General features: G+C 38.5%; 2 protein-coding genes across 2 annotated transcripts; one reads left to right on the top strand and one right to left on the bottom strand.

The window, feature by feature from the left end:
• The first annotated feature begins 17,007 nt into the window (after positions 1–17,007).
• Positions 17,008–17,982, top strand: LOC145999294 (uncharacterized). Its single transcript, XM_083136233.1, has one exon. It carries the CDS (start codon positions 17,008–17,010, stop codon positions 17,980–17,982), a length of 975 nt encoding a protein of 324 aa, XP_082992359.1.
• A 5,208-nt stretch (positions 17,983–23,190) lies between these two features.
• Positions 23,191–23,748, bottom strand: LOC145999293 (uncharacterized). The gene has a single exon (XM_083136232.1). The coding sequence runs from the start codon at positions 23,746–23,748 to the stop codon at positions 23,191–23,193; it is 558 nt and encodes a 185-aa protein (XP_082992358.1).
• Positions 23,749–27,418: the final 3,670 nt, after the last annotated feature.

Below are 27,418 nucleotides of genomic sequence, written 5' to 3'. Positions count from 1 at the left end.
AACACACAACATTTCAAGTGACCATGCTTATTATTAGTTAATATTGTTTCATGCATACATGTGTGTATGTGATCAGGGGCGTATCCAGGGGGGCTGGAACTCCATCCCCCCCCCCAAATTTGGAAAATACTATGGTTGATTCATAATACTTCCAGATGAGACACGATGTAGCAGGTAGGCTATAGAAGAATTCTTTCTGTGTGCATGGTTTGTGGATTCTGAGAATAATATCCACTAAAAGTTTACAAGTTTCAGCTGAAAATCTGACATCAGTTCTTTTTTAACAATGTCACAATCTTGGTCTTGACATGAAAAAAATCACAGGTCAAGGTTATGATGTGAGTGGCAGATGTGTTCAATCGTGAATAAATCAACAATACCCAAAAGGAATGTGTGCACACTGTGCCAGTCATACTGTAAATGTAGCCCTATCTTCAGCCATGTCGAACTCCACCGTGAGAAACTGTTTTGGTACAGTAAGTAAAGTTATTTTTTTCCGTCAGAATAATACATGCAGTGGTGAATTCCTAAAAACAATATATTGCATTACTACCAGGCAGTAAGAAACACTATTTAAATACAGAGAAACTAATACTCACTTTATCCGTGAAACTCTTTTTTCTTCTTCATTCTATTAAACACTATTTGTTAGTGTGTGAAACATGATTTTAAGCAAAACATGATTCACTTCGTATGTAGTAAATTTTATTATTATTAATCATCATTAAATACTTGATGGGGGGGGGGCACATGCCATTAGGAATTGGCACCCCTGGCTGGACCCCCCCCACTAAGATTCTATTTCTGGATATGCCCCTGTATATGATTATAGACATTAGCGTATACTTGAAAAAATACAAAGCCTTCAATAACAGAAGGCAAATATCCACAAGTAGAGATGAAGCAAACACTGTCTGGTACTTTGGGGAATAGTTGTTGTGCAATGATAAATTAATCAGATTGGGTGTACTGTGATTAAGTCCATTAAGATGAGACTGAGGGAGATTTCCAAGCCATAGCACCATTGCAGGCCACATTTGATTGGTGAAATCATCAAGTTACAAGTGTCTCCCATCACTTGTCAGTTTGGTGTCACTTCGAAATGACGAAATGGTGTGAATTCTCCCTAAGATCTCTCAAAAATGTGGATTATTCTTCAGAACAAACTCAAGGGAACCTATGTTATCATTTTAACACAATAACTTTATGTGGATACACTGTCTGAGAAACGAATAAAAGTCTTGAAGGATGCAAATCTCTCGCACAATGTATTCGTTTTATTGCTACATGAATTTAAACCATGTGTATGGACCCACTAAGTTAAAATGCATATTAGTAAAAACAATTAAAACAAATATTAGTGATGAAGCCATGTTCGATTTGATGGTAAACAGTATTACAGAATAATACAAGGTCTCCAAATTTTTGTTTTCAGACCTCTTTGGATCTTCGGATCTGAGCCACTGGGTAATGTATCTCCATTGCAAATTGAATGTGGGATCCTTTAACATGTTGACTGTCAAGCTCCTGAGCTAATAATATTGCTTGGGGCCAAACTACTTCCTGATATTTGCTTACATGATCAAAAGGCTTGTATCTAACATCAACAATACCCACTAAGATTTTGAGTTTAAGCCCACTTTATTCACAGTAAGACTAATCACGACTGAATCTACTGTTTAATGTGAAATTTGAACCAGTATGTACCTCCACTGGGTATCAAACGTGGGACACCTTGATTACAAGATGGTTACCACTACACCATCAGGGAGGCCCTGCCAATATGATAAATATGCATGTAGTGAAGGCCAGAAAAAATTGTTGGCAACGAAGCCTGCAGGCATAACTTGCAGTTTGATGTAATATTTGCATTAAACTAGCACCTGAAGTGGAACATTTTATCTGGGGCAGGGTGTCTATCAGTTAGGAATGTCAAGGAAGTGAAGCAATTAACAGGTAGGCCAAGAAAGTCAAGAAAAAATTACAAAATTATGCTTGTGGTCAAGAATTGTTGCTATTTTTTTTTTTACAGTATAGTGAATGTACATTGTACTGGGATTTGATAAATTGTTATTAAGTTGTGGTAAAGATTTGTTCACTCTGTTTCTCAAGAATTACATTCTTGTATGCATGAAGTTATGTAAAACTATTAAAGTAATGTGGCCATTCCCCATCCAGCATGAAGTCTGAAGCATTAAGTTCTACATGTATTAATAATTAAAGCAAATCTAATTATCTTTTTAAAGTAGAGGTTCAATTTTCATCTTAACTGGCCTTGCGGTAGGGGGTTTTCATTGAATAAAAATATATATATTTTCTTTACTACACCTAATTAGAGGACAATTAAATAAATGTTAAGAAAAAAAGGGGGGTCAAGAAAATATAAAGTCATGAAAAAGTCAAGAATTTTGGATGTTATTGTGATAAACACCCTGTGGGAGATGCTCTTATGGTTTGACATGGTGACAATGGGACTGTTGAAGGATGCTTTGGGAAAATTTTGCTAGCTGGGGGATACCATGTTTACTACTGAAGTTAATAATGATTGGCACTGTGCCTAACAAGAAAAGATACACATTGTTTTCCAAACCTAGTGGATTCACAAACAATGGAGGAAGCTCAAAACAAAGAAATCAAGGACACAAACTGAATAATCAATCACACCATTTGTTCATTCCACAAAACTTCTGGTCAAGCAATAGAGGATCGGTCAAGAATGATGGTGTCGATACTAGTAATTAAATAAATTCTTCCAATCAGCTAGTCTACTTCTGCATAGCAAATAGAAACCTGTCTAAATAGAAACCAGACATCATCCAGCAGTACTCATCCCATTCCTGCTGCAGCCTCCGGCGAGGTATGGTTCGGTTTGTTTTGGATTAGTGTTCTGTTTTTACTGTCAGATTATGAACTGCACTACACTCATCCTTTTGCCAGATACAGCATTTAAAGAAATCAATATATATTTTATTTGCTTTTACTAATGAAAAGTTTGAGACAGACACTGTCTCCAATCTCTATTGACACTCCACTACTGCAAGTATTTATTATCTGATGTGATGGTTCTTCTATTACCATGAGATTTTAATGCACTGATTACATTTCTTACAACTGCAAGCATGTACAATTCTTGTAGAATCTTTGAAGTGGAAACAGGAACTGAATAGAACCAACTATTTCAACAGATCAGGACAAAAAACATTTCAGGATGGATGCATAAAACAGTGGTATGTTCGTCAACTAGCAATCGAACGTGTAAACTGTCCAGCAAGAATTGAAGCCACAGTAACTGAAGAAACTGGGCACATAACTGTATTTTATCATCATACTCATGTTGTTCATGCACAGCAACCACAAACCCTTCATAAGCATGGCTATTTCAACAAAATTTTAGTGTTCCCCCTTCCTTATATGAAAAATAGGAATTATGGTTGTGCATAAATAAGTCTAAGGATTGGGTTTAGAAAGTTGAGAAGATATTGTGACAGAAGTCTACTTACAGTGCATGAGTCATCTAAAGAAAGATGGTAGTTGTCGTCCTCAGAAGAATGTCTTGACACAAAATTTTAGCTTGAGTATACCAAAAAAATACTTGTACCAGGTGTTGTTAAACAGCTTCTTTGCACAGAATTTTAGTATAATACATTTGAAACATTAAAATAGCAACAAATATTTTGCCTCCTGTAACGTTCTTTAATGAGATTGGACTATTTTTTTGCAGGGTCAATCTGAAGAGTGTGAGTGTGTGTGTCACACACACACACATGTGTATATATATTGTAGTGTGACATCTGGTTAATTATGGGATCGAGTCACGCCGGGACGTAGCTCAATTAAATAAACATAAGATTTCAATTTGGGTCACGCTTGACCACCTCTATCCTGAATGGTGTGCACTAAGGATGCTGGGAGCCTTAGTCGGTTCAATGATACTCACCACTTGCGTGATGATTTGGCCCTCGGCTATTGGCGTCGGCGACAGTTGGGCAGAGACGGATGCACTGGAGATGGCGGGAGATGCTGGAGAATGCTGGCCTAGATGTTGACAGCGATAGGACGCGGCAGGAGTTTTGGTGGCTTATCGCTGGACCGCTACTTCTCCGGACTTGGACTGGCTTCTGGCTCTCTGTAGTCCAGACTGCTGCAATCGTACCGCACGCTTGTTGCGACCTCGTGATGATGTGATCTTGTCAATCAGCGTCGATGGTGTCTATTTACCATCTCCAGGTTTATTTTTATACTTCAGAATTCCTTTGAGATGTGGTGGACTTTGCACCTCAAGATATTCACCTGGGGTATCCCTTGATGCTGGTGGAAAGTTATAGTGGAGGTGCAATCATTGCTGGTAAGGGCCATTGCCTTGCTGACTGTGCAGAGCCGAGTGGAAATTTCTTATTACTAGACTCTGCATCCGGTAGAAATTGGGGTGAATGAGCATTCAACCAATGAGCTTCAGAGCTATGCTTTAACAAATGGAGATTTCAATTTTTATGCTCCCAATGCCTTCATATCTCTCTCTCTCTCTCTCACACACACACACACAGAGAGAGAGAGAGAGAGAGATATGTATACACATATGTATAAATGAAACAAGATGAAGAACTCCAAATAAAAAAGATGTGATATTATACCCAATTCATAACATGAAGAACTGTTCCAAAGAGAAAACATTATTGTCATGTGTTACTTTCTTCTCATTACACATTGAGTGTTTGGGAAGGTGTTGAAAACAGAATGTTATAATACGGTGGCGCTTAATTGAACCTAATGACATGGAGAAAAATCTGACATGATGGGGAGAAATTTGTCATATCCTCCATCAGCATTCAAAATACTTCCAGAATCACCTATTGGTTTGTAAACAACCGAAATTTCCAATGTTTAAATTTAGTTTATTGCATTCTGTAATAAGTGTAATGGAATGGTGAATGTGAGAATTTTAATTGTGAAATTTTGAAAAATCCTGACATGATGGAAAAAAAATGGATGCCATTTCTGTGATCTGCACTCAAAATACTATTATACTTTCAGAATCGCCTACTGATTTGAAATCATCCAAATTTTCCCCCCAAAATGGAGGGCTGTGTGATTATATAATTGCAGCAGTTTAAAATAAGAAAGTCTAGTTATTGAGTTATGACAACTCATCACATCACATTAAATAACTCCTAAATTGTTCTCATGTAGCATTATAGCACTTTAAAATGTCTTGTGACATTTTATGTGAACTTCTTTCTAGACCCACAGGATGCAAAAAGAAGAAGAAGTTTTTGAAAGTTTGCAAGCCTTTTTAAAGTGTTGCAGTTACACCGAAAAATTGGTGGATTATTATGAGTGTCCCTACTTCAATTTGATGTAATCAAGATTCTTGTTGTTTGGTTTAACCTGGAGAGGGAGAAAAATGGCATAGAAATATATACAAATACGGAAAAATAATAATGCTAATTTGACCAGCTCTGTTTATGCCCCTGCTGCCCATTCTTTTCTGTCATGTGCAACAAAAACAAGCCGCTGCAGTGTAGGTATCAGTCAGCAGTCCCACAAAAGACTTGCACAGAAGGGTGGGAATCCACAACCCTCCCTCCACACAGTGACATTCATTCCTTTCCCAAGAACTCTGGAATCGGCCCAGCATGATGATAATGGTGGTTTTGAAACTGTCCACGTTCTTACCCAAGAGTTTGCAAGCAAGAATTGGCAATGGATGATTTGTTTCACTTTTCCACATAGCATTGACCACTAGGCAGTTACATGCCTTCGATGTCACATTTGGGTGCAGCACATCAGTTCTGCCTTGGTTCTTGTCATCTGCTTTCCAGAAGGTTACAGCATTTCTCGAAAATCTATGTGGAACTTCCTGTGTTGGACCCCAGGTGAATGAACCTTTGAAAATGACATATCTTGACTAAAGAGTTGTTTCTCTTGGCTGCTCGTCTAGTCACTCAAGATCATTGGCAACAGTGGAGAAAATTCAAGAGATACTTATCGATACCAACATGGCTCCGTCCTACTGTTTTTATGAATTCTTGTTCAGATTTCTGGCCTCCCCGATGGCATTGTCGCCTTGTAATCAAGGGGTCCCAGGTTAGATACCAGGTGGAGGCACATAGTGGTTCGGATCCCACTTTAAACTGCAGGTCCAGTCCCAATTAGCCTTAATATGCATAAAGTGGACTTAAAACACCAACTCAATCAAATTGTTCAGATTTCTGTACAGCAATCGCAACAATTTTTTCACAAGAATAGAGTGGTTTAAGGAGTAAAAAACTCTGGAGATACATTTATTTGAATTTGAACTTTAAATTTTGGGTGCGTCAGCACCTAGGCTATTTTGCACCTGTCACGTTATACGGGGTCCAGCCCTTACCATAACTAAAATAGCATAATTGCAATGTTGTTTTACTAAACTATTAAAATATTCTGACTTGTTAAAAGCTAAGATATGAGAAAATACCATGTAATTCAAGTTGTGACATTTTATGATAAATACTACTCCCTCTGTCCCATAATTATAGTCCGGTAGGCCAAAATGGTAGTACAGAAATGACAGACGAAGAGGCAGATGGAAGGCACAATTTGTACTGATCCTTGAGTAGTAAAGTTGTATGACTCATTCCCTTGTTTCATGTTCTTCTGCCTACATCAATGTCACAGTTTGAATATCGGGCAATTATTATGAGACAACAAACAAAGTTGTACCGGACATTAATTATGGGACAGAGGGAGTAATATTTTTTTGTGACTTGCAAACTGTAAGTTATAGCAATTATTGCCATGTCGAACAAAGTAAGGAAAGAACATTTGACTGCCATAACTAGGGGTGTCCAAGGATAAAAATTTGTGATGAGAACATGTGTAAAATTCAAGATTTTCACCATGTTCACAAATTGTGGAAAATTCAAGATTTTCACCATGTTCACAAATTTTGCAAGTTTCCCATCCCAAAACTGGTCCAGAAATGGCAAATTTTATCAGTTCCATATGATAGGATTTCCCTCCCCAATCATGTTTTGGGAAACTTACAAAATTTGTGAACTGTAGGAGCTGGAGTCATTGGCTGTGAGTATGCGACTATTTTCACAACAATTGGCACACGTCTATTTGATTAACGATAAAAAGAAAATCCTCCCCCATCTTGACGAAGAGATCTCATGGTGAAAATCTTGAATTCTACACACTATCCCCCTCCCTCTTAAGTGATTGTTTTTGCACTTCTGGAATAAAAAACCATTAATTTCAAAAAAATTAGACACTTTTAGCAGAAAAAATACCAAGAAATAACCATTTCCCAACACAATCCTTTAGAATTTCTTGATTTCTCGGGATCTCAAAAAGTCGAAAATCATTTCCCCAAGTTGGCAATTCACATGCTGTCATTTTGAATTACTTTTCTTTTATAACCTTTGATGCATAAAAACATTGATCATTGGTGCCACGATGGAGAGCAGATTAAGTGCTATCTGCTTGATATCAATGCATCATGAAAAATTTCAAAATGATAAAGAATTGTTCATCATCAAAGTGATAGATATTTATGGAAAGGAAACAAGGCGAATCCAAATTCTATTTAAATAGTGGACTCAAGTCAGAATTTGTCAACAGCGCCAAGGTATTTTCACTCAATTTCAATTTTATAATTTGTAAAATAATAATAAGAAAAGGTAACAACTTCTGTAACTGAGGGTCAAGATATGAAATCTTACTTTGAGTCTCCCTAAGAAAAAATCCTGCGGGCACCTTTGTACCACATTACAATTGTTAAGTTTGGATTGAACTCCATCCCTTATCACAAACCTCTATTTTACTTCTTTTGTATTGACCTGTGTTATCTCTCATGGCTCAATACTGTTGTCATCATTACATTTAGCCATTGCATCATTCACCATATCATCCCAACAATTTCACTGATAAATACATTTCTGATCTTTAAAGTTTATATGGAAATTAATATGCACCCTTAATTAATATTTATATATCAACTCTGGCATAATCATGGTTCAATTATGTATAGACTTGCTGTCAAATATAAAATTAGATTTAAATTTGTTGTCAATCCCTGGGTGCAATGGATTTTTGCGGCCCAGCAGTTGAAAAACACTGGCACTAACACTGAAGCAGAAGCAAATAAGACTGGTCGCAAATGTCAAGCAAAAAAATCCTATTTTAGAATTCTGGACTGGACCTACAGATTTAAATGAGATCCGATGCACTCTGACCACTGAGGTTCAACCTTCTTGTTACAAGGCAACAACTAATAATTTATTCCACTCCATTCGTGATTATAAAAGGAAACTTCTATCAAAAAGCCGGCCTTTTTACAACAATAGTATTAGCAATTTGTTCTCTGTGATTTACAGGCTAAATTAAATCTTAATGTCTGATGAAGTAGTTAACAATCTTGTTAAGTTTAGAGAATATTCAGACCAAAGCAACACATGACAGTGGGGGGCCATGACAACTGACACGAGCCTCTTCAGTCTGTAAACAAGCATCCACCATGCATGCACAAGCAAGACCGAGGTGAAATGATGTGCGCCATTGAAGGAGCTTTCAGACTGAAGTCACAGATGACGAGCGACACAGTCTCATTCAGTATAAAGCAAAACATTCACCGTGCATGCCATTGAAAAACAGTGTAGTCCGAGCAACATGCAAGTGACATGTTTAGGTCGTTGTCACACTTTGTTTTAAAAGGTTGAATGGTTTACTGAGAGTCTGCTTCCAAGTGACTGACACATGTCACTTGTTGCTTCAGTCTGAAAGTTCCCTGAGAAATTAGTACAGGCCAAGTAACAAGTGACACTTGCTTCGGGGTCATTGGATGTCAATTCATCCAGATCATGTCACCCACCATCCCCGATTTTGACTAAATTCAGTATACTTATACAATTTTTAATGCTGATTAAAAAAACGACAATATTTTTTAGATTGGTCAAGGGGTTCAGAAGTTAACGCACTTTCTAAAATCTCCGTGTACACCACTTGCGGATCCACTTTGAATGACACGCATTACGTTATAAATGATAGTATCTTTCCTCAGGTTTGCCATAGAAACTTCAAGTTTCTTTTCTTTTGTTAAAAATAGTGTAAGCTTTCATTCAAATAAGGTTTCAGATGAATGTATTAATAACCATGTATTTTTATGTATAGTTCCATGTAATTTTTAGAAGAATAAATTACTTACTTCAATAGCAAATTTCGTGCAACACCCCCCCCCCCTTTCAATTTCCCACCAATTTTATATGTGGGTAGCTCGGAGTGTGTACTAATGCCTGATGGAAGAATTGGGATGGGCGGTTCAGAGACAGGGTGATAAAAAAAACCTGAGGGAAAATACCATCATTTATAACCTATTGTGTGTCATTCAAGGTGGAGCCGCAAGTGGCGTACACAGAGATTTTAAAGAGAACGCCAAGTTACAGGCTTGGTCACATGACAAGTGGAGTTGTTGTTCATTTGTTTGAAATTGCAGAGGTAGAAAACCAGCAAGTTGTTTGTTGCAGTTCTTCAAATGTGTGGAAATGTATGTATAAGAACATTTGCTATGTCATTTCTGTGGTGAAACACAAGTGTTTAAAATGTGGAAAAGCAACGTGTTCTCGGTTATATCTACTGATCGTATTTGGCACTGCAGTCGAAGTGCAGTTTGAAAGATTTACACTTCCAGTCAACGCCTACAAGACCACACTGCAAGATCATTCTCGAAGTATACTCGCTTCAAGTATGGTGTTGTATCTTTTGGACACGGCCTGATACTCTCTTTGAATATTCCATAATTCATGTATTAATGTTAAATTTCAAGGGTACATATTAATTAATGTATAAAGTTGAAAAAAATAGGATGATATTTGCGAGAAAAATTGTTGGGATCAGAGCATCAACTTTGAAAATATGAATTTACTGGGCTGTGGGCTTACAAATGTAGAGAACCACTGTTGTTCAGAGCATCCATTTTCTTGTTCACCTTCGACGCTTCATCATTTACAAATGATTTTCCTATGAGATCATGGCACATGGCAGTGAAGGAGATTTCGAATCAACATTTTTAAAACTTTGCTTACATCACCTATCCCAATACATGTTTATAAACCTTTACTGTACACTAATGCCTTGCAATAACAAGTTAGTATTATGTCACTCATTAAGGAGAAGTCTGATTAGATAGTGTGTCTAACTTGGCTTGGATATCACCCTTTTTGTGCTACATATTCCAGTGATTCTTCCATTTCTAGTAGATTCAGCCACATGTGATAGATATTGAAATAATCTAATGTGTGTCTATTCAGCCGACATCAGTGTTACTATTAATACCATGATCCTGGGTGGATTACAGTTGTAACTTTATGCACACAAAATATGCCTGTTATGGCATGCAAGAACTTTTAACACATATTTTGATTTTGTATTTGCTAAACAAGCTGTGATTGATCAATAGTTCCAAAGTTATTGAACCCTGCAGTTAGCTACAATACTTATTGGTCAAATATGGGTCACAATTTTTGTTGTGCACCACCTTCTTCCACAGGCTATAGCTTTAGAACTATTTCTCAGAGAAACCTAATATTTGTATAGAACCTTTCCATACATAACTGGACCATCATCCAAATCCAAGACTTTCTGAAATTGGTCTGACAAGGAATGACCCATATAATTTCTTTATTGATATTTAAAAGTAGTTGCGGTAGCTGTCATTAAGGTGTCTGACTACCATGTGAGAGACCCGGGTTCGATCACCGGCGGGGGAGAACCAGGAATTTTTCCACCTGTTCAAGCAGCTCTGATGCCCACCCAGCGTCGTATAAAGTGGGTACCTAGAGAAAACTCGGGGGGGGGGGGGGGTAAAGGCAGCCAGGGGCATGGTGCTGATCACATCACCCCCACCTTCGGCTGTGATCAAGATATTGTAGGGACCTAACCTCACACCCCCTATACGCCATCATGGCATGGTGCAAAACACAGGGGAGCACTTTACTTAACTGATATTTAAAAACTGTTTAAGCCATGTATATGATGCATCATATCTGGTTGAAAATATTAACTTTTTGAATTTGGTATTGCCTAGCCTTTTTATATAAATAAAGTTTACTATAAGTTGTGTTACTTCTGTGTACATGGACATCTCCAGGATCTTTTCAAGGGGGGTGGGCAGGAATATTTTTACCCCTCAAAAAACACTATTTCAATCTGAAATTATCATGTTTCTTCAATGAATTTATAATAAATAACATGAATTACGGTGACTGAAATGAAATTATGTGTGAAATATGTAGTTTTTAGGTGGACAGTCATTTTTCTTGGCTCCTTTCGGATGTCCATATCTGTGTATGTAAATTACAGTGGCACATTCTCCAATTACCACATTTACAGCTAGTAAACCAACTTTTTTCATATTGTATTGCATTTAAAGTATAGTTTATTGCTCATTATATATTCTGCAAGCTACGAAAACAAGCTTCTAAACCAGAATTTAAGTAAATTATTTAAAAAAACTGAAAAACTGGTCTCCATCACACCCTTCTGATGACCAGGTTTCCTCCCAGATTGTAGGTAAGGGAGACAAAAAGAAAGTAGGACGAGTGGTTATTTAAAAACATGAGGCTTCAGGGTGCTTGGCAGAGGCAGTGTTGTTATGTGAAGGGAAATTTATTTTGGTACAGGGAAACCTATGTCCAATTGTAGGTAAAGACGGAATTTTATGAAAAATTAAAAAAAGCAGAAAATTTGAAGTTGTTGGATTTCCATTTTCTTTTATTTACTAGCATGCCTTCATTAGTGTTTTTCTTCTATTACATATATTACATCTATTACATAGGCCTATATCTGGTACACCAGATCAAATTTTCAGAAACCTGTGAGTTACTGTATAAAAAGCAGGGTACCAGTTAGATATAGTGAAAACACATTTAACTCGTTTATTTCCAAATTATTTACATTTGTACTTACCTTATATGCATAGCGGAACATTTTTCAACTTGGGATTATGTTTTTTTCACTGAAAAAAGTGTAATTTTTCACATTACAAGTATTTATTGGTCGTTGCTAATTTGCTTTCGTGACACAGAATATGGCGGGCAAATCTTGACTCACGTTGTCTATCGTTAGCTGATATGCAGTGTTTCCAAACTTATGAACCGAAAAATGCCACACAAAAGGTTTTTAAGCAAAAATTGATCCACAAACCATTCATGGAACGTTAGGTTAGGTTCAGTTAGGTTAGGCAAACATAGAAAATTAAATTGGGGGAAAAAACCGCTCACACGTCATCTTGTAAAACTACCGTGTGGTTGCTACACTAACACTTATTAACCGAAAAATGATGGTTTTTAGGCTAACATTGATCCACAAACCATTCACAGAAGGTTAGGTTAGGCAAAAAAAAAAACCTTGCTCATATGTCATCTTGTAAAACGACTGCATGGTTGCTACACTGACAGGGGGTTACATATTCGAATGCACGGAACATTTGATTCACGTAGTCGACGGTAATGGTGGCACGAGCTATCGTGCAACGGAGATACATTAATGTCGAAAATGACATTATTTACCGGCCCAATAAGTTGCACGAAATCGAAAGAACACTATTCTCAGCTTCCAAAAGTCCACAGGAACTCAATTCCGTAAGTACTTTCCCATCATTTCTCCTGTAAATTTGAAGAATTCTGTTTTCACTATATCTAACTGTTACCAAAAGCAGAATTTATACTAGCATTAACATGAACTCATTTCCTAAAGTATATATTTTGGTCCTTTTCATCATGGACATAATGGCATTTTAACTTTGTGTTCTGTAATTTATCATCAAATTCTAAACAGGGTCATTCCATGTGAAAATGCTAAAAGAACTAAACCTGACCACCTAACTACGAAAGTATGAGTGCAAAATGTGCAATTTTTTCAACACCTTTAAATTGCAGTATTTTGGCAATCATGGCACCTGTAGAAGGGTATTGAACAAAATCTTCAAACATTTTGATACACGAATGACTGGTGTCAAGCACATGGGGCCGTTTACCCACCATACCCCTCCAGAATTACATTGAAATTTATATTAATCGACATTTATATTAATCGACAGATTTTTATGTTTTGCATAATATAAAATTAGTTGCAGCGTGCGGAAAACACAAATAACTGAGATACTCGATCATAAAGTATGACCAGCAAAAGCAAAAACCTGCCATTTTGGAGTGCTTCCGCCGCTTTTTATTATTAAAACCCTTTGTATGCACACACAAATAGCAAAAGAACAAGTCGATAATAACTATTGGTACCAAACCTAACCTAACTATGTAAAATTATACTTGCTGTTGTAGAATGTCGTTTTGGGTGCTAGATTCAATTGCACGAAGCTTTCAGGCTCTTATTGGTAAAGGAACACTTTATTTCACAGTGGCATATTTTCGCGAGCTAAAATCAACTGAAAACGTTCACAAACAACAAAATATTCATATACCATGCAAAACCTTTCACATTCTATAGAGGGTGCCAAACTCCACAGTATGTGTTAACAGACGTAAATCGAAATAGAACCATGTAAAAATTACGTACATAGCATGATGAAATCGCAATAAAACAAAAGGAACTTGGGCCCCAAAATCACTATAAATTGGGCATTTATGAAAAAATGTGGGGGTTGTACGGATATATCACTGCCTCACATAACACACTCATATCAACATATTTCAAGAAGCTTGCACTAAAATATCATTAACTATTTAATGTAAAAAAAAAAACAATGCATTACAACCCCTCACAGAAGAGGTTTATTCGGAAATATTAATCTGGCTAGGTCTAACATTGCATTTAGAGAGGTGTAGGGGTAAATTTAGAGCCAAAATAACTGTAAATTGGGAATTTGTGAAAAAATTTGGGGTTTGTACTGATAAATCACTGCCTCGCAGTAGATACCCAAATCAACATGTTGCATATTGCTGCAATCTTGCACTAAACGATCATTACGCCAATGCTAAGGTTTCTCTTACAGACATTTCTTTCGTCACAGCTCCTCTTGCAGTTTTCAATATCATAATTTTATACTCCAGTTATTGCATTATCGATTCAACTGTCTACTCACTTTCGGGAGTTTGTAAAAGAATTTCACCTGAAAATGATATCAATCCGACAAATTATTCACACTCTTCTTTATAATTAACATATATTCAATTAATATGCAGAATAGGACAACAAACAACACGGCTTCGGTAACTGATCTTCATTTGTTTACATGACGATTGCGCGAGGCCCCTTAATCAGGATTTCATCATCACTTCCGGTGCTAGTCCTGTCCTATGTGGAAAAAGAAATTTCGCCCCCCGGTTACTGCGAGTGCGGGGTGAGGTTCGGGGGTGAACGGGGAGGAAGAGTGGGGAGGGAAGCTTCGACTTGGTGTTCAATTTTTCAGTGTTGCCAGACATACAGAAGTTCCTGTAGGAAAGGGTGAGAATCTGGTGCTCTCGCGAAGAAGACGCTAGGAAATACACAAAAAGCACACACCCTTACTTTCTTAGTCACGTTGGAAGCAGATTGCTTTAATTTGTGAATTTTTACTAATTGTTGCCTCAAACGTTTATTGCTAATTTGAACATTCTTCACTTTATGAATTGCATTGTTTCTTTACTTTTGGTTGATTGATTGATTGATTTAGTTTATTTTACTTCGCGTTTTGTGCCTCTTGGCTAATTTGCGAAGATGGGGATGAGTGATGAAATGATGAAATGGATGAAAATGGACATTCACAAACAACCATACCCGACCGGGATTCGAACCCGGGACCCTTGGCGTCGCAGCGCGATGTGCTAACCACTCGGCCACAGGGTCCGGCGCATTGTTTCTTTACTTGTTCTTCAGCACATTTTAATTTCTTTTTCACAGTTTCAACTCACTATTATTGTTGGAGATTGGGTATATTGAGTATATTTCCAGTACTCAAAGTCTCTTAATTATTGTGTGCCATGCAAATTCTTTTGCAAGAAAATAACTCTTCAAGTTTTCCACTGCTCGCTTTCGAATCTTGACGTTTATTGGCGGCACGTCCACTTCGATCAATTAGGCTATGAAATTTGGCTGTTGCACACTACAATTCACCACACAACCAGGTAAATTTAAGCTTGGTTCAGCGTTTTTATTAAGCTGCGTTCTACAGGCATTGCTAAGCAGTTCTGCTTTTAAGTTTCGTTCGTAATCGGCATCCAGAAAATGCGATGAGCACACTGTGGTTGTTTTGATAATAACAGGATCTAATCTCTTACACTTTGAAACCCACATCTTGCACATAATCGGATCCTTTGGCACATGGCCATAGGCAGGAAAAATGTTGGGGAGGGGGTTCACTCTTAATATTTCCCATGGGCGTCGCATAATCTCTAGCCATAAAAATTATGTTGTTTGACCATTCACATGAAACTTAATTTTTGGAATTTTGAAAACTGTGAAAAGCAGTAATTCTTTGGTTTAAATGGTAAAGCATAACCTGGTACCTGCATTGTAACCTCAATTTTTATATCTAACGCTGTTTTTCTTCGGTTATTCTGTTCGAATACTAACTAACTGGACTTTATTAATAAAACTAACAAACGTTGTGCTATTTTGTAACTTGCAATAAACGATGTCTATTCTATAGACCAATTCGATCCCACTTTCCGACGCTCATATTGTTCCTATGGTTTCCAAACAGCATTATATACTACAACCACTATGCACTATACAAGTATGTGCTTTATAGGACCGCATATAGGTTAAATGTACAGTATGTACTATATCGACTTCTGGGTGAAGGATAGTGAATGTAACACGATATGAAGCAGGATATTCTAGGTTTGAACTCTTATAAAGGGGCATTTAAACCCTTATCGAACAGGGAATTAAAAGTTGTAACTGGAATTTTGGGATAATCGCAAGGGAATTTTCAGTCTGATCCAGGAACAGCACTGGAAAGAGGACTGCAGAAGTGAAAATGAAGGGGTCGCGGGTAGGCTGTGATTCTGAGAATGAAACCCGTTTCGCTCAAATTTCAGAATTCAAAATGTTTGAAAATTTCAACTCGATCATTTCAGAATTGTCTCTCTGTTATATTTTGTGCAACTGCGAATATTTTTTAAAAAATATGTTACAAATTTTAGTTTCTGAACTCGCATTAATCCAACATGCCAGAAGTTTCGGTAGGGGGGGGGCTTGAACCCTAATCCCTCCCCCCTAAATACGGCCATGCTTTGGGAGCAAATAGCTTACACCTACTGTATTTCTTGCGTTGTTCTGGCACAAACAACAGCACAATTGCGCGGCATCTTTGTTACTGTTGTTGCACAAAAAAGAAAATCCCCACTATCACACAAGCTACAGAAAAGGAAACACAAGGCACTTTCAAGTTCCCTTGCACAAATGCAGATCCTATAACAAGCGGAAAGGTCAGTGACAGTGTCACTCCTGTCCGGTGAGTGACGTCAGGGTTGGGACCTCCCACGACCCTCTTTTTTCAGCTTTGGGAGGGAAGACTGCGCTACTTTCTCAACTATATTATATACTATTTTGGTTGGATCTGTGTGTGTGCGTCTTCAGTGCTCTTGTTCCATTGTTGCAGTGCGAGTATGTCTTCTTCGCGAAGAATGGGACAGACAATTCACAGTGAAGCTAGGGAGGTAATAAGAAACGTGAGACAGCAGTGTGATGAAGAGGCCAAAGAAGGAAAATTAAAGTAATTACTTGCTACAGCAATCAAATTTGCGTGTGTCTAATTACACGGGCGTATCTGTGCGGAGTGTATCAAAAATAAGGAAAGAGGCCCATGAAGCGGGCGAGACGTAACTGTCTACACCGGGTAAGAAACGACGACGAGCCGAGCAATACAGATTCCATTGCGACGAATTCGATCGAAGGGTCATCAGAGACGTAATACAAGAATTTTACCTTGTGAAAAATACAATACCAACGGCACCGAAACTTCTTTCAGCCATTCGTGAAAAAAATAATTTTCCGTGGAAAGTGCATAGTTTACGTCGTCTGCTTCATGATATGGGTTTCACTTGGAAAAAATGCAGAAGCAACAGAAAAATTCTCATAGAACGTCCAAATATTGTTCATTGGCGTGCCAAATATCTAAGGGCAATTAAAAAATTGAGATCGGAGAATCGTGTGATAGTATATATCGACGAGTCATGGGTCGACAACAATCTCACCTTTGGGAAATGCTGGCAAAGTGACTCAGTACAAGGAGTGTCAACCAACACCAGTTCCTCCAATAGGTTAATTTTAGTTCATGCTGGTTCAAGGCACGGCTTCATAAATGTAGCAAACTTGATATTTAGGGCAGGAAAGGCAACCGGTGACTATCATGGACAGATGAATTCCGTTAACTTCGAGAAATGGGTGAGGGAAAAACTTCTGCCAGCCCTCCCGAGGGCAAGTGTTTGTGTATTGGATAACGCTCCCTACCACAACATACAGGTGAATAAGCCTCCGACTAAATATTCTGTGAAGCAGGAGATGATAGACTGGTTAAGACTAAACGAAGTGCCATTTTCAGAAAGCATGAAAAAATTTGAATTATTCCAATTGATCGAAAAGTACAGGCTGCCAGATAAGATTTTTCGTGTGGATGAACTTTTGAAGATGAATGGCCATTCAGTGCTTCGGTTGCCTCCTTACATGTGCGAATTGAATGCCATTGAACTAGCGTGGGCTAAAATAAAACGACTTGTGAGGGAGAAAAATATAACAGGAGATTTGACGTTGTCAAGGTTGGAGGAAGTGACAAAGAGTGCGGTGGAATCTGTGACGCCAGCTGACTGGGAAGGATATGACAGGCATGTCATCACTGTCGAACAGGACTACTGGCAGAAAGATGGTCTGATGGAGGACACTGTGGATAGAATCGTTATTTCACTAGGTGGTATTGACAGTGATGAAGACGACAACATCAGTGACAGCGATTCATCTTCGGGATCGGAATTGGCACAAACCTTATCAGATAGTGACGATGACTGTTGAAAGGTGAGTGGAAAGCATGTTATTGTACAAATACTTTAATCATCAAAATAAAATTCCTCCATTATTAGTATTGCTTTCACTTGTTGCTATGTAATATCTTCCATTCATTTGCAATGCGTTTTCGTACCATGCCTTTTTCATTTATGCCGCTGCCACCCTGAAAGGAAGACGAGCTGGCTGCACTCGGCGACAACAGTTTCGCATTCCTCAGCCTCGCAGTCTTCTCAGTCTTCAATGGGTATTTCAATACAGACAAAATAAAATTGGCTGTGATCGACTGTGGACTGTACGATTACCGAGAATCGAAATCGCAAAAGTCGCAACGCCATTGGCTAATGGTACGGTAGCCTCTCTTGCCAGCCAACATTTCAGCCGTATGCAACTCGAGACCCCGAATCCGTGAGTGGCTCAACTCATTTCGTTTCAAGAATTCGACTTCCGGCTGGCAACCGAGTTGGTTACCGAACGAGACGACTCACTCGTGAGCTAGGTGTTGAGTGTCAAGAATAAGCTCCCCGATCCCGGTCCCGAATATTCCGGATCCCGCACACCCCTATCTATTAGTATAGTTTCAAGGCCGAGTCTGCTGCCACGCGCGTGTCAGCAGTAAGAATGAGCGTCAGATTTCCTCCTGCCACGTAATTCGTCTGCTAAGAGGATGTTACAAATCTTAAAAACAGATAAAGGCGAGAAATATGCAAGTTTATGACTAGTGGAAATTAATGTACAGGTAATTTAGAAAGAATTTAGCGATATTATTTTAATGTTAACAGAACCTAAACTAACTACGAGAGCATTTAGGTTTATTATTTGAAGAATGCTAAGGGACCTAATCTTAACACATTTTTGTGTAAGTAATCACTAAAACTCCACAGTATGTGTTCCAGACGTAATTGCATACATAGCTTGATGAAATCACAATAAAACAAAGACCGAATATGCTGCCAGGCGCATGTCTCTTTTGAGGTTAGCAGAAAAAGAACGTGGCAGTAGACACTACCTAGTTTCAAACCGTGTCGATTGGCACACAGCCTGGCGTTTAAATATAGAACTACAAGCGCTCGTGATTAAAATTACCACCTGAACGCTAGTGTCGCCTCCAATATGGCCGCTCTATGTAGGATAAATATTTGTTTTCATTCAGTAGTATAGTACGTAATAGCAGCGTGTTGTTATTGCTGGCATGGAAGAAACGTTTAAATTACGCCATATTTTTAAATATTGCGAATGATATGTGAATCGCAGGAACTATAATGAAGGTGAAGCAGTGCTGAGAGCGAAGCATTTAATTATGATAGGCTAAAATAACACGGAAAACACAGACGAAACTAATGTATACGCACTGGTTCTTCAAAGCAGTGCTCTTTCATCTGCACCTCGGTTGTAACTGGGGGGCTCAGAAATGATTTGAAAATAAAGCCATTCACCTGTATTGCAAAGCTTGAGCAGGAGAAAGATGTAAACATGCCGTTGCAATTATTTCCCCGAAGAGGCAGGCTGGTTTAATAACAATACAGGATTAATAATAATAATAATAACAACAACAATTTCATTGAGGCTATCTTCAGTCTTCACTGAAAATTAACTTAATGAATGAAACAGCAACATTAGCATGTCAATTTCCTTTCTCTGACTTACATTTACGATTACAGATATTAATTAGTTCTCAAACTATTTCCATCTTCGCACTTAATCGACTTGCATCTGTTCCAAATTACATACGTAATACATTGTTTTCGAAAAAAATGTTATATTCATAAAGAACAATTTAAAACTTACTTTCATCGTAATAGAATAATCTTTCGGAAAATAAAGTGTACAGACTCGTGCATTCTTCGTAATTTCCTTGCCGCATTTCAGTTATGCCAATCTTGCCAATCAGTTCTGTTTTCCCTGATTTATTTACAAATTTCATTTTATTGATTCCACGGGATGGAAAACACATGTAAGCTTTCACTTGTCCTGACCCACAAAACGATTTAGAGCAAAAAACTGAATAGTAGATATTACTTTTTCGCATGTCCCCAACACAGCGAAGTATCCTACGTGGAGTGGTTCCTGAAAATTTCACCAGATGGCATAGCGGATAATTTTAATCGCGAATTGCATAGGACACGATTGGAAAAATGGCTGCGTATCCATTCTGTAAACTTACGAAATAAATTATTGAAAGCAAGCACTACAGATTTGGTTTTCTTCTAAAAAAGGTCAATTCAATTCAATATTGGGGAAATGCTGTTATGAGGCGCAAGCCCAGATACTTTCTTGTAGAAGAACTCGAAAGTAGAAACATTAATAATACCTGTTTGTTGATATAAACACTATTAATATGTAGATATTGTACATTTGACTGCATGCTTTGTACCTCTCTATGCATGTTTGTTGAGCAAAAAAAACAAAAAAAACAACATGTTACTGAGCACTCTTTGTAGGTAAAGTTACGGCAATCGCGAACACTTGGAAATAATTTATAATAAAAATGTAAGAGTTGTTTTGTTCGGCGGTGCTTACCAATTTCCATGCAAATATGGAAATTAAGCAGCGTAGTTGCTAGAATTCGCTTGGCAAGGTTGTGTTGGAGAATTTGTGACCAGGATATCCGGTCTACCAGGCGGACACTCCAAACGGAAATTTGGTCCAGTGGTTAGCGACACCACCTTTCAGAGCGTGTTGTGTTTAACAGTTTTATGAATCATATCTTGTGTAATCTGACAGTGGAGTTTGCGAGTGTGGAACTTCGATAGATGCATGAGGCAGCCATGTTGCTTCGTAACTTAGTTTTGGGGTTTGTCCTATTGGAACTCTGCCTTACTTCAAGAGCCTAATGTCAATGAGACGTTTGAAGACAAATGGAAGTATTTGTGCCGGCAACAAGAACACTATAATGACTACAATTATAGTGTTTTTGTTGCCGGTACCAATACTTCCTGTGCGTCTTGAGAAAAACATACATTACATTGTATGGAAGTTAGGCCATAATATTGAGGCACTTTTGGTGTGCACTATTAAAATTTATGAACCACTGCTTGACATGCCAACAATATACACAAATTGCTCGTACGCATGGCATGGACATAAAACTAATATTTTACGACAAAAACCTCTATCCGGAGATTAATTATTTTAATTCGCTTCGTTACTTCTGATTAGCTTCTCTCCATAACTCAATTAATTTCTAGTGCGGTCGGAACGCCGGAAAATATTTCACTTCCGGCGGAGAACGCGCCCTTTGGGGGGGACGATACTACATTAATTTCCGAACCTAGAACGCCCCAAACCCCAAGTTTTTAAGCCCTCGTTTGTCTGTAATGGCGTCTTCAAAATGGCGTTCATGTGTGTGTGTTTCTACACCCACACACCCGCACACACACACAGTTCTTACTTTGCCTCTAATTTTGCGTCATCATTCTCAATTTACCGAGTACAATACGGTGTTGCGTTAATGTAAATGCCCCCTTAAGGACGAAGCATGTGGCAACAAGGCAATGTCAGTTCTCATTGAGGCTCGTACCAGTGAACAGCCTCAACTGTGCATGCTACGTTCAAAATTCAAGCTCATTATATTGAAAACCTCATATTTCCAACAACTTTCCGCTCTTTCCATTTTTCGCCATGTGCACTAATAACGCAGTTCTTCTTTGGTGTCAAGACTTTTGAATCACCCTGTATATATACACAGATTGTCAAAAATTGAACTATTATTATTTCATGGGCTTAGTCTGACACTATTTTCGATGCTACTGTTGAGTTCTGCCACATCCAAAACATAAGGTTTGATCCAAAACATGATGAAATAGCTGAAATGGTTATTTTTAGACTTTTCGCAGCCATATTGGCCGCCATATATAATATTATTTGATAAAGTGCGTATTTTTAAATTCTTATTATCATAATAGAATACTAAACTGCAAATTAGGTGAAAATAAGATGTCATGAATGATAAATAACTGCAATAAACTAGTTGGTTTCAGGATTAGAATGACTAGTGATGTGACCCCCCTATCTTTCTTCTGTAACTTCTTCTTTCTCTGTGTGTGATGAAGAATTTTTTCCATGATGATGATTCTTCACTAAAGAATGTGGGTCCATTCCACCACAGTGTATTGTCTTGAAATGTTGCCGGTTCTACACCTCGAGATACAAGGTCCGTAGGATTATCATGTGATGAGACTTGTCTCCTTTGTGATGGACTTGTTGAATCTTGAACTTGTGCCACCCTGTTGGCAATAAAAGTTTTCCAGTTGTTTGGTGGCGATGACAGTCATGCTAGGACTATCTTCGAGTCTGTCTAAAAATATACTTGACTCATTGCAAGATTGAGTACTGCTAATACTTTCTTCATTCATTCGGTAAGTAAAACTGCTCTGCATAGTTCCAGACGTGGAAGTGTAACCTGTTTTACTGGAGCCACTCTTGATTTGCACAAAGAAGTTTAACTGCAACATCACCAGTTGTGTTTGTTGACCAAACGTAGATTGCTGCACATAAGCCTTCGTACTGGCATCGCAGAATCCATGAAGCTGTATGTCATTCATTTTCCATCATACATGATGAATCTACTGACTCGTATATCATTGATGTGTGGTAGGTTTCTATACAACTGCAACCATTGCTGCACTAGCGTCGGTGGTAAGCTCTCGTCCCAATCGATGCGTTGAAACCACAACTATTTTAGAAATGCTTTGAAACTGATGACTACAGGACTGACCAATCAAAGAGGATAAAATATTGAGGCGTTTATTCACGTTACTCTTCTTTTGCTTATTTCTGCTGCGTGGGCAGATGTTGATTCTATCTTGTTGGCGATTAAGAATTTGTCTGTGCTTGGATCCCAGAGTAGACCAACAGTTTTGACACATTTATCGTTATCTAACTGAAGTGGTAACTGCACTTCTCTGTGGCTGTGAGGTACTGCTTCTAAAAGTGCGCGATGGTTAGAACACCATTTTCGAAGATTGAAACCGCCACCTCGTAGAAGATTGATTAATTCTTCTCGCAGTTTCAGTGCATCCTCTACACTGTCACTGCCTGATAAACAATCATCCATGTACATATCTTCCTTTACTGTTCTTTCTGCATTCGGCTACGCGTTTCGCTCCTGTTCAGCTAGCATTTGTGTACACGTTTTTGCGAGGAATGAAGCTGGTTTTGTGCCATATGTTACTGTTAAAAGTTCATAAGTGTGTACTGGCTGTCTGACGAGCATATTCAGAATATTATCTGCAATGGTAAGTCGTCTTCATGGACCATAATTTGATGGTACTTTTTCTCCATGTCTGTCGTGAATGCTATGCGGTGTGTGCGAAATCGTAGAATGATTGAGTACAGATCTTCTTGCAGAATTGGACCTGCCAGTAAAATATCGTTAAGCTTGTTTCCAGACGTAGTTTTTGCGCTGGAATCATAGACAACTCTGGTCTTCGTTGTGCTGCTCTCTGGCTTGAATACTGGATGATGAGGTATGTAGAATACTTGTGTGTCACCCTTGACAGTGTCTGATTCTAACTTCCTCATGTGTCCCAAATCCTCGCATTCTTTCATGAAGTTATTGTAATCTTCTTTCAAAGCTGGCTGCCTCTTCAATCTTCTCTCCAGTTGTTCCAATCTGCTCATGGCTTGCTGAGTCGAATCTCCTAATTCTGGATAATTTGGGCGTTTAGGACGTACTATGAAACGACCAGATTCGGATCGCGTTGTATTTAATTTAAAGTGCTCTTCACCTAGCTGTACTTCCTTAGATCTGTGTGCTGACTGTATTCCTTCCATCTCCCAGAAGCGTTTAAGTTGGTTATTCAAACTGTCATCTGTTCTTATAAAACATGCAGTGATTGATGAGTTACATTCTTGAGGCATGCATCCACCCAGTATTCATCCAAGTTGCGAATCTTGTAGAACAGGGTAATTACCTTTTATACCTAAACGTTATGGCTTCAGTATGGCGTAGAAAAGCCCTGCGCCCAAAACAATGTCTATCTTGCCAGGTTAATTGAATTTGAGATCTGCCAGTGCGAAGTCCGTTGGAACATTCTATGTATCGTAGATTATGTGCTCTCCAGTGATTTTTGGCAGAAATGAACAAGAGATTGTAGTCGAGAAGTCATTCGCGAGTGATGAAATGTTCACATTCACACTCAAGCGAGTTTCCGACGTTGAGTTATTTATCCAATGACTGGAATGTACGTCCTTTGTTTCTTGAGACGCAGTCTTTGTACGGTTTCCTCCGTTACGATGTTTGACTAACTTCCATTATCTAGTAAGGCACGACATGTGACCAATCTTCCGTCTGATATGATCCATATCTTTTATATGACGTCACAACTTTAAAATATGTCACTGATATATTATACTTTTATGAAAGGACACGTAAATGTTGTTATTATATGTAATATTGCACCTTGTTTGTAATGTATATCTTTTGTTTAATGTTTATTGTATTTTATGCTCTATTGTGAGTAGTTTAATGTATCTTCATGCTTGCGAGAGTGCACTATGTGAATTTGTATTTCTAAACATGAATAGATGTCAGTTTTGTTGAGAGTATCCTTTTGTAGATAGTGAGTGATTCATCTGTACTTGAATCTGTGTTAGTATAAAAGCGAGGATATCGCGTAAGAAACAACGCACTTTCGCCACGGATCGACGAAGCTTTTTAAACTTAAAAATAACTCCTCGGTGTTGTGCATACATCTTGGTATGGTAGTTCGGGGCGAAAGCTAGGCCTATGTGATCATAGGTACGCCGATAGCCATGCATTCATGCTATGCACAATACTGCAACCATTCTACGTTAAATAATAAAGCTAGGCTAAGGATTAATTTGGAAATAAAAGGCTAAAGAGCAAATATTGGCTCAGTTATTATTGCATATCTCTTGGTGTGGTAGTTCGGGGCGCAAGCTAGGTCTATGTGATCATAGGCATGCCGATAGCCACGCATTGAGTTTATGCGTTTTAGTTGAGTCAATTCATCGACAAAGCGAAACCTCGCCTTCGTCTCAAGTATATTTGTATTATAATTGCAATAAATAAAGAATAAAACCTTTCAGTTTATACATACTGCAGTAATGTGGTTTTATTTCTCTGTGCTGTGAATATTGTCTTTGCCTAACACTATCCCTGTACCTGAGAGGAGTCTGTGTATTTCACCGAGTCTCATTGTTCACCGCTGAGTATTATTATTAAGTTATTTTAATAAATATAATAATACGTTTAATAGTATAATAATACTTGAGGCATGAACGTATCAAGTGGCAGCTCAACGTGTTGGCTCGATTTTGTAGTGTACAAGGGCAAGACAATTGTTTAAATTTGAGATTCATTGTGCAAGAGCATTAAAGTTTTATATTTGTAGAAAAGCACAGAGCTACTTCGTTCGAAATGGAAAGAAAATATTTGCGTAGCGCAAATAAAAATCTTGCTTCAAGTTCAGAGCTTAATGTTCCCGATTGTTGTCGGGACATTGATAAAGAAAGAACCACATTTGTGTGCAAGAAATGTACAAAGCTTCTACATTATGAATGTTGTGGCCTAGATATTCGAACTGAAAGCCATGAAGCTACCGATTTGTTTTGTAAAGATTGTGAATCATTGTCTACGGATACTTCATCTGATCCATTAAATATGTTCAAAGCATTAAAAGCCACGATTGAAGGAATTAGCAAGCAACAAGTCGAAAGTATGGAAACGTTACAGGTTGATATTAAACAGCAAGCTGATTCCATTAACAACTTCAAGGTTGATATTAGCAAACAGTCTGAAACATTACAGGCTGATATTAAACAGCAAGCTGATTCCATTAACAACTTGAAGGCTGATATTAGCAGACCATGTGCGCTATTAAAGGATGATATCGGTAAGCAGCACGCTGAATCTATGAAAGCCTTAAGAGCTGAAATAGGCGAGATGGCCTGTGAAATACAACAACTAAAGTCTGAGAACGAGGAAACTAGGGCCCCATTCTCTGAAGAAATCCGGCAGGCTAGAGAGATGGACTTTGATGAGTTCCGACGTAGCTTGGTAGCTGATGTTAATAAAACCACGGAATGTGTTCGCATCGATGTAGAGGATATTAATTCGAGATTCACTGAGGAGTGCAATAAGATTATTAAAAAAACAGCTGACAATGGAACAGATATTGGCCGAGGCCGAGACTGACAAAATACGGTTCCGATCTGAGGTTCAAGAAAATATTGGTCAGATTTCCGTGGATGTATCTCAAAGAAGTAAGGACCTTAAGGAATTAAAGACTCAAGTAGAACAGCTTACGAATCAGTTAAAGACCATGCACGTTACCCGGCAAACGGAAATTGAAACTGGATCTCGAACAGCTGGGCATCCATCTGCAGTTGTTGAGAGTGCAGTGTTGCCAACCATGAATACTGAAGTAAATGAAGCGATGGACAGAGCCGGTGGAGAGAGAACTAGAGAAGACAAACAAGTCTGTTGCCCACGAGTTACTGCTGATTCAAGAGCTAATGAAATGGCCTCTCCAGTTCCACCTACCTTTAGTCTTTCGGGCGATGACAGAGGTTACAGAGAGCGTAAATCTCGCAGGGCACGGCATCGTCCTTATGAAGAAGGGGCAAAGAGGAAACGTCCAGAAAGGAAGAAAGATCGCAGTTCCTCCTCTTCCAGCACCAGCTCTGACTCTCAATATCAAGCAAAAATCAGGAAGCGAACATGAAGGCATGGAAATGTGAGAAGCAACGACAGAAACCCCAAGGATGGCAGACCTTAATTCCTTGTCTAAGTTCAAGGGAGACCTGGAAGCCCAGAATGCTGAACAGTATTTAAAAGAGTCAATATCAACTTTGATTTAATGCAAGTTCTGTACGAATACCGATTGGAAATTATTCCTCGGTTATTCAAAGGCCAGGCTGAGCATTGGTTTCGAGCAAATCAGTTGGAGTTCAGGTCCTATTCTGATTTCTGCCGCCGTTTTCGCAAGCAATATGCTTCTGTAGAGGCCAAAGAGAGGCAGCTGATGGCAGTGAGATCCCGCCGATATTCAAAGCAGTCTGATATGAGATTGGAAGATTACGCATGGTCCATTTACTTAGCCTACCGCAATCTGTCTGGACCGCGTCGTTCCAAACGCACGTGGACCGCGTCGTTCCAAATCTGACCGAGAAGACCATTGCCGTGACTCCTCACGTAACGCCTCTGAACCCAGTAACTTCAGACCGACGGCGCCTCCATTCGAACCTTCTGCTTCACGTTTGACGAACGAGCAGCGGAAAAGCGTCGACATGACAAGAGACTTTTGTTGGGCGCCATCGACCAGTTCTAATCCGAGTTGTATGCAGTCGGATTTAGCCAGTCGCCCAACGTGAATTCTTCGTTCCCGATCACGGTTGGGCTAAAATCTTTGACTTCTCTGGGAACAGATGATAGCGTTATAAATATTGAAGATAATCATCTATTTGTTGTGCTGACTCG

The sequence above is a fragment of the Lepisma saccharinum genome, chromosome 15 (assembly GCF_977018435.1).
Source record: "Lepisma saccharinum chromosome 15, izLepSacc3.1, whole genome shotgun sequence".
Taxonomy (NCBI): Eukaryota; Metazoa; Arthropoda; class Insecta; order Zygentoma; family Lepismatidae; genus Lepisma; species Lepisma saccharinum.
Note: the sequence above shows the minus strand (reverse complement) of the source record. Positions and strands in the feature narration are given on the sequence as shown.